The sequence below is a fragment of the Marmota monax genome, unplaced genomic scaffold (assembly GCF_021218885.2).
Source record: "Marmota monax isolate L192 unplaced genomic scaffold, Marmota_monax_Labrador192_F-V1.1 WCK01_AAM20220418_F8-fsc00184, whole genome shotgun sequence".
Classification (NCBI taxonomy): Eukaryota; Metazoa; Chordata; class Mammalia; order Rodentia; family Sciuridae; genus Marmota; species Marmota monax.
Window position 1 is genome coordinate 3,075,098 of NW_026695008.1, and position 14,059 is coordinate 3,089,156.

Genomic DNA, 14,059 nt, shown 5'->3' on the forward strand with positions numbered 1-14,059 from the left:
ATTACACATTCACCTTTTCTGCCCGGAGCGAAGCGAAAGAGGAAGCAGATGGGAGCAAAGCGCCCTCGGCTTTGGGCGGCAAAGCGTCCGGGAGCCAAGTGTCTCTTTTTCGATCTCTTTGTTCTTCCTGCTGCTTGGCAAAGTGGTCCGCTACAGATTAACGGTGGAAGGGGTTCTTACACGCTGTGCGAAATCTCGATTAAAGCCGCTGCTCTGAGCACCCCGCTCAGCACTTCAGCAACCCCCGTGCGCAGCGGCCTTTCTGTTATTTTAGAGAAAAGTGAGATATGACCAGAGATTATGAAGAGAAATCTGTCATAAAATATTTCACATATCTTAAAAATATGAAATATTATGTAGATAGGAATAATCTTGTCCTTTGTGGGAGAAAATTGGAGAAACGTTTATAGAAATAAGTGAAATTCCATAGATGCTCTATGTTTAACTTAGACTTAAAAGTATACATTGGGAAAAATAAAAAGGAAAGAATACACATAAAACCAGGAATAAATCCTTACAAGTATAGGCTTTGGGAGGGTGGAAACTGCCTGTTTTTTTCTTAATTCTGTATCTATAAAAATTATGCCAGAAAGTCTAAAAACTTCCAAATGTAATCTACAAACTGTAAGGGCAACTAATGCTTACTAACTCATGGTGTAATTGATATTTAGATGATACATTGGTCACCTCTCAATGTGTTGATATGCTATTATATGAGATTAATATGGTATAATCTCAATAAACAATAGAAGACACCTCCAGATTTGCTTCCACATTTTCCATCATAAAGAATGAACTTAAGGCTGGGCATGGTGGCATACAACTGTAATCCCAGCTACTCAGGAGGCTATGGCAGGAGGATTGCAAGTTCAAGGCCAGACTTAGTGAGACTCTTACTTCGTGAAGATTAGAAAAAAAGGACTGAGGATATAGCTCAGTGGTAGGGCAATTGCTTAACATGTGTGAAGTCCTTGGTTCAATCTCCAGTACTGCAAAAAAAGAAAAAATATATCTTCTAATATGTAATTTGGGATAAGAAAGTTAAATATAATAATAAAGAGGAATGACTCATAAAGTAAATGAGAAGATAGTAAGAAGTTATCCAAATATTTTTCAATATATTTAATTCAAAACTGGTTGAAGAGAGCAGACTGATCATGTTTGACTTTGTCTCTACCAGATCCCACTGAACTAGAATAAAGATATATAAACATAGCCCAAGTAAATACTTGAACCCCAAATTACAGTCTCAACATGGTGCTTTCCTCATTGAAAAACTTCTGAAACATAGTAGGGAGTGCCTTATTAGTATACTTGGTAATATCTGTTTTTTTTCCTATCACCTTCTCTAACTTCACCTATAACAACAGCCATTTCTGAAATATTCTTTCTCTCTCAACTCCCACATATGTGTTGTGTTAACTTTCCCAGATACCCACTTCCCTAGGTTATTATCTTTCCTCCGTTCCTTACACTCCTCTTTATTATCTTCCTGTTTTAAGTCGCAACTGGAACTTCTAATCTTTCCTTTGAGCCACTTCAGATAGTTTCAAAATTCCTAGAAGATCCAGTGTCTCCCCACTCTCCTCCTCAAGAAAAGAAATTGTATGGAGATCTCTAAGAAGTATAATTTTCTCACTCTAACAAATTTTCAAATCTTTATGAAGAACTTCTGATGAACAATACTTTCTACCTCAATGCCCCCCAGTAAATCAATATATAGATGAAGTAAGATATACTAAGACAAGGCGGCATTGGACAGATATATTGGACAAAGTTTTTGATGGAAACTTGAATCATATTGACAGAAAGAGCTGGAAAAAAATAAATGAGCAGGGCTGGGGTTGTGGCTCAGTGGTAGAGCGCTCACCTAGCACACGTGAGGCACTGGGTTCAATCCTCAGCACTCCTTAAAATAAATAAATAAAATAAAGGTATTGTGTCCAACTACAGCTAAATTTTAAAAAAAAGATAAAATAAATGAGCAAAAAAACCCCCCAAAAACCTAAAAACAAAGCCTAGAATGCCAGAGGCAGCAGAAATAGAGGTGGAGTTATTTACAGAACCAAGAACTAAAGGTTGGAGGGTAGAGATTGCAGCCTTCTATCTGGGAAGCAGTCAATAAAGAAGATGGTGAGATGCCCTGCTGTGCCTGTCAGGTGAAATCAAACTTCTCTGCTGTATTTTGCTATTCAGTTTAAAGAAACAAGGTATTTTCCACATTGAGAGTGGGCATGAGGGGCTATGCTAATTGACTACAGCAAAGAGAATACATTAGGAACAACAGGTGCAATTAGAGTAATCACTTGGTTAATTTTATGATCATCTATGTTATTATCTAAGATCCATTTGTCTTTTGCATAGACCAGACAAAATAAATGAAAAATCAGTCACCAAGCATTTTAAAAGTCTTTGATGGTAGCATTAATTTCTGCAGTTTCCTGAGGGATTCAATAGTGCTTTTGTTTTACAAAGTTGTCTTTTCTACTGTGAAAAAGCCTAAACTCCAAGTCACAGTGACTGTTTTGCTATTTGCTTAGTATGGCTTTTCCAACTCTCCATTCAGGTGCTAAAATGGATTAGGGATCCACTGAGCCCACTATGATAGAGGTTTGGGGTATTAAATGCCTTCATTAGGGGCTGGGGATGTGGCTCAGTGGTAGAGGACTTGCTTAGCATGTGTGAGGCTCTGTGTTTAATTCCCAGCACCACAAAAATATGTAAGTAAATAAATGGTAGTAAATAAATTAGTCAAGATGGTCTATGTTATGCATCATTAACAGATAATCACAAATATTAGTGGATTCCAAAAACAAAGAATAATTTCTAGTTTATGTTACATGTCCATCACAGACTAGATATGGTACTACTCTATATTTCTCCATTCCGGGACCCAGGATGCCTTTTGGATGATCTTGAGAAAAAGAAACGTGGTAAAACATAGAGTGTCTTGAAACTCTTTCCCAGGAATAACATATGATACTTCTAACCTGCCTGCATTTATCAGGCAAAGTAATCATACAGCCACTCCTGAGTTCAATCTGGCATAATTCTTCCATCTTGAAGGAACTACAAAGTGGGTTGGATGAGGGGTGAGAATATTAAGCAAATGTGAAAAATATCTTCTACATTGTCTGACTTGCATGGACTTCCACCTTTGGAGTCCTAGAAAATAATGTCTGTTCAGACGCAGTTTATAGTAATTCCAGAGAAATCTAATTTTTTTTTTGTAGATTTATAATATACACTTATGGCAATGTCACAGAATTCTTTTTCCAGGAGACAAGTCTTTCCTCCCATTCAAAGTTACCAGATTTAAGAAAGGGCTCAGGTCTGTAAACAGGATGAATAGTAGTAACTCTTCATCTGTGATTAAATTAATCTTCTACTCACAAATTAGAAATTGTCTATTTTATATTTAAAGTAAAATCTTTGACTGGGGTTATAATTCAGTGATAGAGTTCTTGCCTAGCATGTGCGAGACCCTGCATTTGATCCCTGGTACTGCAGGAAACAAACAAAAAACTTTATTTATTACCAAAATGTAAAACTGTCCATCCATTTCAATCTTAGAGACATTATAATCAATTGGTCAACATCAAAAATGTCTGCTTTTAAACCACTCTAATTATTACTAATCTGTCCCATTTTGTCAATATCTGCTGCCATCTGGCCTCTGTCACTCTGAAATCCATCAACCATATGGAAATCAAAGAGCCTATTTATATGGGAGCATCTTCAGTTGTCATCTCCAGCCTTCAAGAGCAGACACTAGAGAGCTTTCCAAGAAAATTGGAGCTCCTCTGACTAATGTCTTCCTCCGTGTTTTTTTTTTTTTTTTTTTTTTATAAACATAGTGTTTGCTTTATCAAACCATTCTACTTAACACTGCTTTCCAATCAATCCCTCTTGATCTTAGCCCTCAGTTTCCCCAACTTCAACATTCCAATTGGTGTACCCAGGTCATTATTGGATTCAGCTTTCTGGGTTCTTTAATTTACTATATATGTCCTCTACACTAAATGTGATTAATTGCAAAAAAATAATCTCTTCAAGAAACCTTCATAACAAAATACCAGATTCCCTATTAACAAGAAAAGGGGATCAAGTTTAACAGGCCAAAACAGAAGACAGGAGTCTGTCAAAACATATAGATGGCACAAGACAGCTCTGACCTCAGACCCCCTGTGCTGAAGGAGTCACTGGCAAAACTCCAGGTGTAAGAGCTGTAAATAACCAGAGTCAAATGAGAAATACAAGAATGTTTCCCATTTAGTCATCCTCTGAGCTCTCCGCAGACCTTTCATCTGTAGCCACTTTCCAATTTGTGCGTTTGTTTGTCCTCTCCTGTATTTCATTGTTAACTACGGGGATATGGACATTTTTCTCTCTCTTTTTCCTTTTGGTTTTCTCATTGTCTCTTTCCTCACTCTCCTCAGAACTGCTGGATGCTGAATCAGCTGACTGGGAAGTGTCACTTTCTGCCCCTACAAATAAAGCAGATTTTTTGAGAGACTTTTTCCTAGATTTTTTCTTGCGCTTATGTGGTTGTTTTCTTTTCCGGGTACTAGAAGCCCCAGTTTCTTCTGAGAACTCGTTTGAGGAATCTGCTGTTACATCTGTGGCTTCCTTCTTGCTTTTCTTCTGTTTTTTGTGTGATCTTTTTTTCTGCTTCTTTTTGTGAGATTTCTTTGACTTCTTATGTTTGCGGGATTCATGAGTAGATGATTTTACCTGGGGAGATGTTTTTTTCCCATTGGTAATATCTTGCTGATCACTACTGTCTGTTTCAAACTCTTCAGGGTACAATTCTTTATAACCACTGTGACCCCATCTGTCTGGCATGTTAGCTTCATAATCATATAGCTTCTTATTCCAGGATTTAGCTTTCAGAAAATCATCTTCCAGAGTCCCAGCAATTTCATTCTTTGGCCTCCAGTAGTCTCTTTGACTTTCTTCATCAAAACCATCACTACGCATCCGACTTGAACTGCTGGGTAACATTTTCCTTTTCGTCCCCTGGTAAGCATCCTCCATCTGTTTCTCTAGTTCTCTTATTTTCCACATATCTGACTCCTCCTGAATCTTATTGTGAGCATCTGTATGCCTGATGACATTCCTCAGGAGGACTTTCCCCAATGGAACCCGAGACATTCTTCAATCGTGCGCCGTAGCCTCGCGTGGCGGGGCTTCCTCCGTGTTTTGAGAAAGATAGTATAAGCTGAGTATCTTTTATTCCCAGTGCTTGGAACTCTAACTGTTCTGGATTTGGGATTTGGAATATTCACATATATGGAATGAGTTATCTTGGGAATGGAACCCAAGTTGAAACACAAAATTCATTTATGTTTCATAGAAATTTATACCCATAGCCTGAAGGTCTTTTTACACCACAATTTTAATATATCTAAATTTTGATTGCAACCCATCCCATGAGGTCAGGCATAGAATCTTCTACTGTGGTGTATGTCATCACTCAAAAAGTTTTTGATTTTGGAGCATTTTGGATTCAGGGACTGGATTAGGGATGCTCAACTTACATTCTCTGAGGTCGTCAATAATACATAATAAAAGAATACATTCATATGTTAGGGATGCCGTAAAATACCACAGACAAGGTGACTACAACAACAGAAATTTACTTTGTCAAAGTGTCAGAAGCTGGATGGTCAAGGCAGGGCTGGTTTCTCCTGAGGCTTTACTCCATTCCTTTGCATGTGTGCATCCCTGGTATGTCTTCCTCTTCTTATAAGGACACCATCGTATTGGATTAAGGCCCATCTTTATGGCTTCATTTAACCTTATTTCCTGTTTAAAGGACATACCTTCAAACATAGTCATATTGGGGCTTAGGTTTTCAAAACATGAATTTGGGGGCAGGGAGGGACACAATTCAGTCCATAACACACTGTTTCTTAATACATTTTACCTTCCATTTAGTTGACCTGATGGGGCAGTGCGTTCAACTTGATTTGCAGTTCTCCAGTGGACAAGATCACATTTGGGGTCTGGCATTTGGTTACACTGGTATTTGTGGTCCTGATTTTGGTATATTTTGCTATTTAGAGTCTAATAGCTCCAAAAGATGTTAGGTTGCGGGGCAGACACAGAAGTTTTCTGAAGTTTTTATTATGTCTTAAGCAAACATTTTAACATTCTGGGGTTATTATTCTTTTCTGTAACCTCTCCAGTGCACTCAGAAACAACCAGACCCTTCAAAGTCCCTATGATCTTCTCTACAACAGCATCTAAATATTAAAGCAACCATTTGGTCTCCCAAAACTGTATCTTTAATGTTAGGCATTTCATTCTGGGCAACCACAAGTAATAATCTTATTTTGCCATTAACGACTAATATCACAGAGGTCATCACTACTTCAAATCTTACCCTCTCCAATACTAAGTTCCCATTTTTTAAAAAAGAATGTGTGAAGTCATTTTTGATAAAGATTCAGTAAGAAAAATATCTATTGTAGATTGCGTTTTTGTCAGCTTTGTATCACTGTGACCAAAAGACTTAACAAAAACAACATAGAGAAGGAAAAGTTTATTTTGGCTCACAGTTTCAGAGGCACCAAGCATTGTTGGTCCACTTCATAGCTCTGGGCCTAAAGTGTGGCAGAACATCACAGCCGTAGGACATGGCAGGAGAATGCAGCTCAGGACATGGTAACCAAGAAGCAGAGAGAGCTCCACTCACCAAGGACAAAATGTAAACCCCCCAAAGCATACCCTCAGTGACCTACTTCTTCCAGCCACATCATACCTGCCCCCAGTTACTGCTCAGTTAATCCATGTAAGTAGGTTAATCCAATGATTAGGCTATACCTCTCACAATCCAATCATTTCACCTCTGAACATTCTTTCAGTCTCATACCTGAGCTATTTCGAATACCTCAGATCTAAACTATAATTGGCAGTCAAAACAATAAATGATCTGCCATCGTGTATAACAATTGAGAATAAATAATTAAAAAAACAATAAATGATCTAATAGATCCCCCAAATTGTGGTATATATGTGTAATAAGAATTGTAGTGCAAACAACAAAGTACATATATAAAGACATGAATTGGCAGAACATACTTTATATACAAAGATGAAAATTTGTGCTCTACATGTATAATAAGAATTTTAATTCATTCCACTGTTGTGTATTTTAAAAAATAAATAAATTAATTAAATTAAAAAAATGGCTTCCAATCAGGAAAGCACATAAATATTTGAGTAAAGCTACAGCTGCTAGAAATGAATAGGCATTATGAGAAAGACAGTGCAGAAGCCTATGTCAGTCTGTCACCACTTCTGATGGAAGAAGACACCCTACTTCACTGCCTCCTTCCAAATCTTATATGGTTATCTTCCTTGGCCTACTCTAAACAAGAACATTGCTAGCAAAGGATTCTGAGAAATATATTCCAGGGCTTCCAGCCTCTGTCATACAGTAGAGATCATGAAAGGACTGAATGCCAGCAGACATATACCTGGTACACATCTCTTTCTGGAAATTATTGGATGATATCCTTCACAAAAATGAAGGATTAAAAAAAAAAGAAGAAGGAGATTACAATATCCTAAATACTGAGAGCTCGAACAGAAGAGAAACAAAAGACTTTTCCATAATGATGACAAAAATGAGTCCTATGATGAACACTGTCATCAGCTGCTTATAGAGCAACCAGTCTAGTTTACAGGATGAAGGAATTGAAGAAAGGGTCCAAGGAAAACAAATAGATAGAATAGGGTAATTGTATTTAAAAAAAAAAAAACCTTACAGTTCCATTGGAAAGATAAGGAAAGAATTAGGAATTATATGTGCATGCTTGGGACTGAGAGGTTCCTTCCCCCACCCCACCCCACCCCCCCCCCCAAAAAATTAAAAGGGCAATGATTAACTCGAGGAAAAAAAGAGCATACTCCTTAGTTTAGTGACAATATGGTCATAATACTAAAATCACTAAATCTTAAACTTTTATTATAATTATATTGAGAGGAATGGAGAGACAAATCAAGGTAGTTATACAAGAAAGTTAATTTTTCACATGCTATGATAAAAGGTTTAGGTTAGTTTTAAAATGGATAAATCTATAAACAATAATATGATAATTTTTACTTCAGAGTTGAAGGTAAATATTAGAATAAACAGATATAAGATGTGAAAGTGATAGATTCTAAGACATGATTAGTGGGGATAAAAACGGGTAGAAAAAGGGCTTGACTTTTTTTGTAAGCTTCATAGGACAATTTGATTATTAAACCTTTTTACATGTATTAGTTAGATATAATATACAATCATTATTTTTAAAAGACTGAATGAAATATAGGAAATAAAGACACATGCTATTACCCATGCTTCTCAAACTTTAATGTACATATGGACTACTGAATGCTACTTCAGTAGATCTGGGATGGGGCCTTAAATTCTATATCACTTTCAAGTTCCCAAGTGATGTCAGTGCTGCTAGTTTGTTCATGAACTATTCCTTGAGTAACAAAGTTGTATGCTGTTCTTAAGGAAAGGGAAAGAGAGAGAAGTAATTAGAGGGACACCCAGGATGAAACTGGGATTATCATTGTGAGAGGTCCAATTACACACCTTTCACTCTCTCCCCATTCTAGCTTTTCTGTCTGAAAATCTATTCTTACTTTAAGACCTAATTTATAAGTCAGTTTCTCTGTGGAACTTCCCTGAACTTTTGCCCCTTTTCAGTCCCAAGCAACATTATTTCCCAGTTTGGAGGTTCTCAAAAAAGTCTAAATCTGTGTAGTCCTTAAATTTAGCATAGATGTTAGAAATGTTTAAATAAATACTATGAAGAAATAAATCACTAATGTCAACCACATAATAACAAATTATAGTTACTGGAAGTGTTTGGGAAAATAGGTACATGTTCATTGGTGATATCATAGAATGGATTTCTTTATTCACTAGAAGTTGATGACCATATAAATTCCCCCCTAAGAGTCTATGATTTTGTACTTTGGCTGTTATGAAATAATAATATTTTCAAAGGATATATGTTATGCTTTCATTAATTTATTTTGAGGAATTTTTTTTTAGTTTTTAACAGATCTGATAAGAGTTAATTCTCTAATAAGAAAGCAATTTTAATGTGATAGAAACAGGCTTAAGAAATTATACAAGATTTTATCCGTCAAGGTCACCCTGCCAAGTTTAATCTCCCACAAGCAAACCTGACCTCAACTTGGCAGCCTCTGCACCCTAAATGATAGGACTGTAAAGAAAACCAATATTCATTCTAATTAGGGTGATAACCAGCTGTTGGAAATGAGCAAATGAGCCTAAAGTGGGGATCCTGCCAGCACCACTCCTAAATAGCAAGAAGTTATTAAAATGATGAGGCTGACACAATGCTCCAGCTACTCCTAAGAGGTATAAAATGCTGGCCTCAGGTGGATGTGTCATTCCAGATGCTGGGTTTAACACTGCACAGGTCTGCAGATGCAGGAGTGAGTGATCATGATTAGAAAAGAAACCAGAAAAAAAAAAAACAAAAAAACCCCCAAAAAACAGTAAGGCATCACAAAGGAAGGAGCTGGAGCAGCCGATGTTGTCACCTGCCAAAATTTAGATTTCACTTGGTATCCCAAGATCTCACAGGAGACTTATCAATTATTAGTGATTTCATGCCTAGATACACATTAAAATCACCTGGTTGCTTTTTTAAAATTACTGATGTTCAAGACCTACTATATCCAGAGATCTTGATATACAAGGTCTGGGCCAGGGTCTAGGTTTCAGGATCATTTATTTTTAATGATCATTTATTTTTTATTTTTAAAGGTCAACAAATTTTTAGTAAGTTGCAAGCTCTCTATATAATGACTGTTGGTATCCAAGGTCTACTGTCTCCCGGTTTAATAAATGCTTTCCTCTACCCAGATTCTGATATGCTACAGGTGCAATGAATAAACAACCTCGTTCAGCAATTCTAGAGCATCTTTCAAGAACATACTCAAAACCAGGAGGGGTTCAGTCAACTGGAGAGACTGAGTCTCCTTTCTGTCATGTAGAATCTTGTCCATTCCTCTTCAGTCGTATCAGAGGCCAATCTTGCAGAAGCCAGGAGGCTCTGAGTAAGGTGTGGGCAAAAAAATAACTCCACAGTTTCCACGTGGCCAATTTCATCCCACAATCAGACAGCTATTGCCTATTACTGCGTATGCATGCCCATGTACACACATACACACATACATGCTCACACACTAATTGTAATACTCAGCTGTAACCAGACAGTTCTCCCAGGGCATCCCCAACTGCACCTAAAATCGAGAATAATTTTGTCATTCATGTGGTAACACTTTCTTGAAAATATAAATACTGAAATATATCTAATCTTGATAAGAACCTTCTCATCTCTATCATACATTTAAAAATCAAGTTGGGTAATTAGTTTTTAAAATATATTTCGACTGGACAAAAAACGCTTTACCATAGCCATGGATCAGCCCATTACCACACATGACAAGGAACCTGCCTGCCCACTCTAGATGACACTTAGAGCTCCTTTCAGTGACTGGAGCCACTCAGGCAGTTCTAAGGCTTCACTCCATTGTTTCCCACCCCTCAACAGTTGCTCTTCTTTGTTGCCTGATGTTTCTACATCTTGAAAACTTTGTTTCATATATTTATCCAATTTTGAAGAAGCTTCAGACAAGAGTTAAATATAGTTCCCATTCATAATTTCATCCTGACCTAAAATGGAAAATTTGGATACATTTTTAACTAAAACAGAAAAATATTAAATTTATCATCTTTATAATTTGATTTGAAAAAAAAATTGCTTCCTCACTGGGCTCATGAGATTCACAGGGGGAAATAATTCAGAGGCTGTTTTATTTACCTTCATGTTCTGACTACCAGATTTCTCAGTTCTAAGATGTGTGAATCATCGATCTATTAGTCATTTCAGTGGGTTTGGTCAGAAACCACTACAGTGACTATATACTCAATTGTGAGGCACATCTTTACATCAGAAATATGAGCTTGTGAAAATGATACATTTTAACATTAAGGAAATGTAGTGATTTCCTTTTAACCTTGAATTCGTGTTAGTTATGACAAAACTCTTCTCATTCAAATATACCTCTGGAAGGCCATAGGGCTACTGATATGGCAAACTGGGATCTCAAACATTCCAAATTGCAAGTAGATCCCTATACAAACCTCTGCAGATTCTCCTAAGAGCCTAATCAACTCAATTATAGAACATTCTTTGAATGGAAAAACAATTTTTTTTCTCCCTATCCTTTGGAATTCTCTTGGTTACTTGAGTAACAGTGCCCAGAGTACATGAAGAAGGAAAATCAGTGATAGTGAGAATATTTCTCCTCTATGTCCTTGATAAGTGAATCTCCACTACATTTGAGTTACCTGGAGGGCATGTTATCACACACATTGTTGGACCCCACCCAGCGTTCCAGATGTGGTTAAGTCTAAGATTGTCAGCAGCTAGGCAGGAATTTTAAGATCAAGCACCTGCACCATCACTAAACATGTGATATATGAAGTATAATGTGGAACTGAGCATGCTCAGCAATGCTATGAGAGTCTTTCCAATATGAATGTGTTACAGTCTCCCCAGTAAAATTCTCTTGCCTTCTAAGAGCAGAGACACTGCTTCTGAAGTCATCCCTGTTGCTCTCCTTACTTGCCACAAGTAATAAACCATTTTTCACTCTTTTATCTTCAGGTTGTGCTTATACTTTGTACTCACCAAGGGGTAAACCAATTGTGTTCACTTCCCTGTTAGTTATGACAATATATGAATTTCTAACAAGTTTCCAGGTAATGCTAATGCAGCTGGTCCTGGAGCTACACCCTGAGAACCACTGTTCTGGAGCTTTATTGGCCACAGGCCATAAAACATGCAAAGAGAGAGATCTTATTGTCCTGGGAATACATCTCCCTCTTTCAGAGTTGGTGATAACCACAGATTGACATTTATACGTATAAGGTATTTACAAGTCAGATGTTCCTAATTTGAAGAATTGGCATCCTTAGGGACCTCTGATCGTCTCTCCTCTAACTTTGACATGTTTTACCTATTTTGCTAGTTAAGAGGAAAACAGAATGAGTACAAGTTTGCCATCTTCCATTACTATACTTCAGGGGAAAATATATAGGTTGTTTTTACCTAAGAGAAAAGAGGATCCTAAGCTAGTTATTTTCCTTAATCTCTTTCATTTTTATTATCCTGTCATTCAGTAATCAGTTGCCAGTGATGAACATGGGAATTGCTAACTCATAGAAATTTGGGGGTATTTTTTATTATTGCCTGCTGTTGGTGACAACTTTTAACACAGATCTCATGCAATAAAAACCCCACCAGCTGTCTCCTCCCCTAATTTGGGGGAGGAGACAGGCAACTGCAGGAGTCTGGAACTCATCCATCTCCCTTAGCTCCTTCCTCAGAGCCTTCTGTCTACTCAACCTTACAGCATTAGACAGTTCTTTCACCTGATCCATACAAGACAACAAATTCACAAATGCATAGTTCAATCAAAATTTGCCAAGATCTTATATTTGCTGTGCTTGATTTTTAGTGCATTAATGAGGATTCTGGGTCCAATAAAAAGTCTAGAATTTAGACCTCCTCTTTAAAGTTTGTGTGTGTGTGTGTGTGTGTGTGTGTGTGTGTGTAGAGAGAGAGAGAGAGAGAGAGAATATGAATGTGTATGTGTGTCTTGGGATCAAACTCAGATCCTTGCACATGCTTGATAAGTACTCTACCACTAAACAGTACCTCTAGCCTTTTGCCCTGAAACATTGAAACATTTTGGGATGAGTAGTTTTCATACTTTGATACATATGGTCAGTGGGGAGTGAAACTGAGAATATGTATTTTTAATTGACTTTTTATTAATTAACTTTAGAACAGTTTTTAAAATTATTTTTAACTCATACATAAAACACAAAAAATTATACAGATTAATGGGCACCACATGGTATTTAGTTACATGTATATGTTGTCTAATCAGATTAAACATATCAATCTCCTCAAACATTTACCATTCTTTTAAAATTTTTTTAAATTTATTTTTTGGATATACATTATAGTAAAGTATATTTTGACATATTATACATACATGGTGTGCACTCCATTACAATTTGATTTGAACATGTTCATGTTTGAACATGTTCATGTTTGAACATGATGTGGAGTTACTCTGGTTGTGTATTCATTGATGAGCATAGGAAAGTTATGTCTGATTTATTCTATGTCTTTCCTATTTCCATCCTCCTTCCCTTCCCCCTCATTCCTTTTTGTCTAATCCAGTGGACTTCTATTCTTCACTCCCCACCTTCTTGTTGTGGGTTAACATCCACATATCAGAGAGAACATTTGGTCTTTGTTTTTTGGGGGACTGGCTTATTTTATTTTATATATGACAGAAGAATGCATTGCAATTCGTATTATTCATATAGAGCACAATTTTTCATATCTTTGGTTGCATACAAAGTATATTCACACCAATTTGTGTCTTCATACATGTACTTTGGATAATGATGTGGGACTGGCTTACTTTTCACTTAGCATGTTATTCTCTAGTTCCATCCATTTACCAGCAAATGCCATAATTTCATTCTTCTTTGTGTCTGAGTAATGTACCACATTTTCTTTATCCATTCATCTATTGGAGGGCACCTAGGTTGGTTCTATAGCTTGACTATTGTGAATTGAGCTGCTACAAACATTGATGTGACTTCATCACCGTGGTATGCTGATTTTAAGTCCTTTGGGTATAAGCTGAGGAGTAGGATAACTGGGTTAAATGGTGGTTCCATTCCAAGTTTTCTGAGGAATCTCCATACTGCTTTCCATAGTGGTTGCACAAATCTGTAGTCCCACCAGCAATGTATGAGTGAACCTTTTCCCCTACATCCTCACCAACATTTATTGTTACTTGTATTCTTAATATTGCCATTCTGACTGGAATGAGATGAACATCTATCATTATTTATGGTAAAAACATTCAAAATCCTTTCCTCTAACTTTTTGAAACGTACAGCACATAATTGCTATGTATAGCCACT

General features: G+C 36.9%; 1 protein-coding gene across 1 annotated transcript; it reads right to left on the bottom strand.

Annotated features, from left to right (window-relative positions):
- Positions 1 to 3,852: 3,852 nt before the first annotated feature.
- LOC124081385 (uncharacterized protein NKAPD1-like) lies at positions 3,853 to 5,183 on the bottom strand. Its single transcript, XM_046427577.2, has one exon. It carries the CDS (start codon positions 5,152 to 5,154, stop codon positions 4,273 to 4,275), a length of 882 nt encoding a protein of 293 aa, XP_046283533.1. The 5' UTR covers positions 5,155 to 5,183; the 3' UTR covers positions 3,853 to 4,272.
- Between the last annotated feature and the right edge of the window lie 8,876 nt (positions 5,184 to 14,059).